Here is a 1,856-nt window from a genome sequence, read left to right as displayed (position 1 = left end):
GGACAGTGCTCCTACCACCAGACTGAGTGGCACTCCCAGTACCTTCGTTTGAAAGCGAACTCAAGCGAAGAAATAACAAGGAGGTATTTGGGAGTATTTTGAGCAATCTAGAAGAGAAGGGGGGGGGGGGGGCTACCAGAAGCAGAAGTAAGTGAACCAGCCTCTATTGTTAAGAGGAGGAGTTGGCAGTTGGCTTCGCGGAGAATGACCTTGGTCACTTCGAATCCTAAGGAGATTGTCCCAACAGAATCCAATGAGAGACCCATCAAGGCTGTTTTGGAGGTCGTAGAGGCGAAGAAGCAGCTAGGGACGACCGAAGAGAAGGAGAAGAGAAAAAGTAAAGAAAAATGTGCGGAAGATGATGAAGCCGCCCGACTCAAAAAGGAGAAGAAAGAAAAGAAGAAAAGTGAAAGAAAACAACGCAGGCGGGAAGAGAAGCACCTGAAGAAGGAGGAGGAAAGAAGGAAGAAAGTGGAAAGTCTAGATTTTGATGGAGAATCAACAATCGCAAGGGTTGAAGAGGGGATGTCAGTGCAAGCTAGAACATCAACGCAACTACAAGTTTCATCACCGCATACCAGATTGGTCGCGTCTGAAGACAGAGAAGACCCTAACATCTCCCCTCTTATGTGGTGTAGCAAGGAAAATGTGCCGCAAGGGTCCACAAGCGACCCATCATTCTTTCAACGCATAGTAGAGGAGGAGGAGAAAAGAAAAAGAGAATTAGAGGAGATGAAAGAAAAGTTGTCACGTGTGTGCTAAATCATCGCATTAGGCGATTTGGCCAGAAAACTTCACGATGAGGAGGTTCGCCGTGACAACGCAAGAGCGGAAGAGGAAGAAAGAAGAAGGCTCGAGGATGAGCAGCACATTGTGCTTTCCTCAGAGCAATTTGAAAGAGAAATGAGAGAAGAAGAAGAAGCAGAAAAGAAGGAGAAGGAGGAGAAGGAAAGACGCCGCAAAGCAAATATGCAGCTTGTCAGAGAGAGGAAGAGAAAAGAAGTGGAAGAATGGGAAAAGAAAAAAGAAGAGCAATGCAAGGCAAGGGAACGCAAACAAAGACAAAAATCCTGCCTTGTGTTCGCTCAAGACAAGGGCAAGGCAAAAGTAGAGAGCAGCAAGCTTACGTCGACCAGGAGGCGCCCAGCAACCAAGAAAGAAAATGATGATCTGTGGATAGAGATGGGCTTCTTCCCTGCCTCGGTGCCACTACCGGATTTGATCACCAGTGTTGTGGTGGAACATGGGTGGAAACCTTCTGCTAATGTCCATCCATCATTATTCCTGCGGTAGTGAGGGCCTTCTATCACAGCCAACTCCTTGACACCGAAGATGCGGTGATCATCAAAGGGAGGGTAGTGTCGTTCAGTGCAAAGAACATCAATGAGCTCTATTAGTTGAAGGATTTCCCGGAAGCACCGGGTAACAAGTTGATTGATGATCCTGAAGAAGAGCATATGGAAGATGTGCTGAGGGTACTAATGCAACCGAGCACCAAGTGGTCGGTGTCATTCTCACCTTCAATAGGCTGCTCCCAGAAGCGCGGCTCTGGGTTTATTTGGTGAAATGGTGACTCATCCCAACAACGCATGACAAAAAAATTTCAAGGGATCGAGTTATGGTTGCATACTGCATAGCGCGCGACATTTCGATCGATGTGGGCCAGCCATTGCGAAGTAGATTCGAGGTTTTGTTGGCCGTATGAGAGGTCAATACTTCTTCCCGTGGACAATTTCAAGCCTGTGCCTCTCTGTGGGTGAAGGCATTGACGAAGAGCCCATGCCAGAAGTTCACGGCATCATACAGACGAAGATCCTTAGAATGCTTCTCATGGATTCACCGCATTGCCCCGACGT

At 47.6% G+C, this 1,856-nt stretch overlaps 1 protein-coding gene across 1 annotated transcript; it reads left to right on the top strand.

Annotated features, from left to right (window-relative positions):
* The first annotated feature begins 204 nt into the window (after window positions 1-204).
* Window positions 205-762, top strand: LOC120077198 (nucleolar protein 58-like). Its single transcript, XM_039031101.1, has one exon. The coding sequence runs from the start codon at window positions 205-207 to the stop codon at window positions 760-762; it is 558 nt and encodes a 185-aa protein (XP_038887029.1).
* The last annotated feature ends 1,094 nt before the right edge of the window (window positions 763-1,856 follow it).

Source organism: Benincasa hispida, chromosome 5 (assembly GCF_009727055.1).
Source record: "Benincasa hispida cultivar B227 chromosome 5, ASM972705v1, whole genome shotgun sequence".
In the NCBI taxonomy this organism is placed as follows: domain Eukaryota; kingdom Viridiplantae; phylum Streptophyta; class Magnoliopsida; order Cucurbitales; family Cucurbitaceae; genus Benincasa; species Benincasa hispida.
This window is presented reverse-complemented; position numbering and strand designations above follow the sequence as displayed.

Bases quoted from the DNA above. Each gene is read 5' to 3' on its own strand.
- LOC120077198 (XM_039031101.1), top strand. From the start codon at position 205: ATGACCTTGGTCACTTCGAATCCTAAGGAGATTGTCCCAACAGAATCC.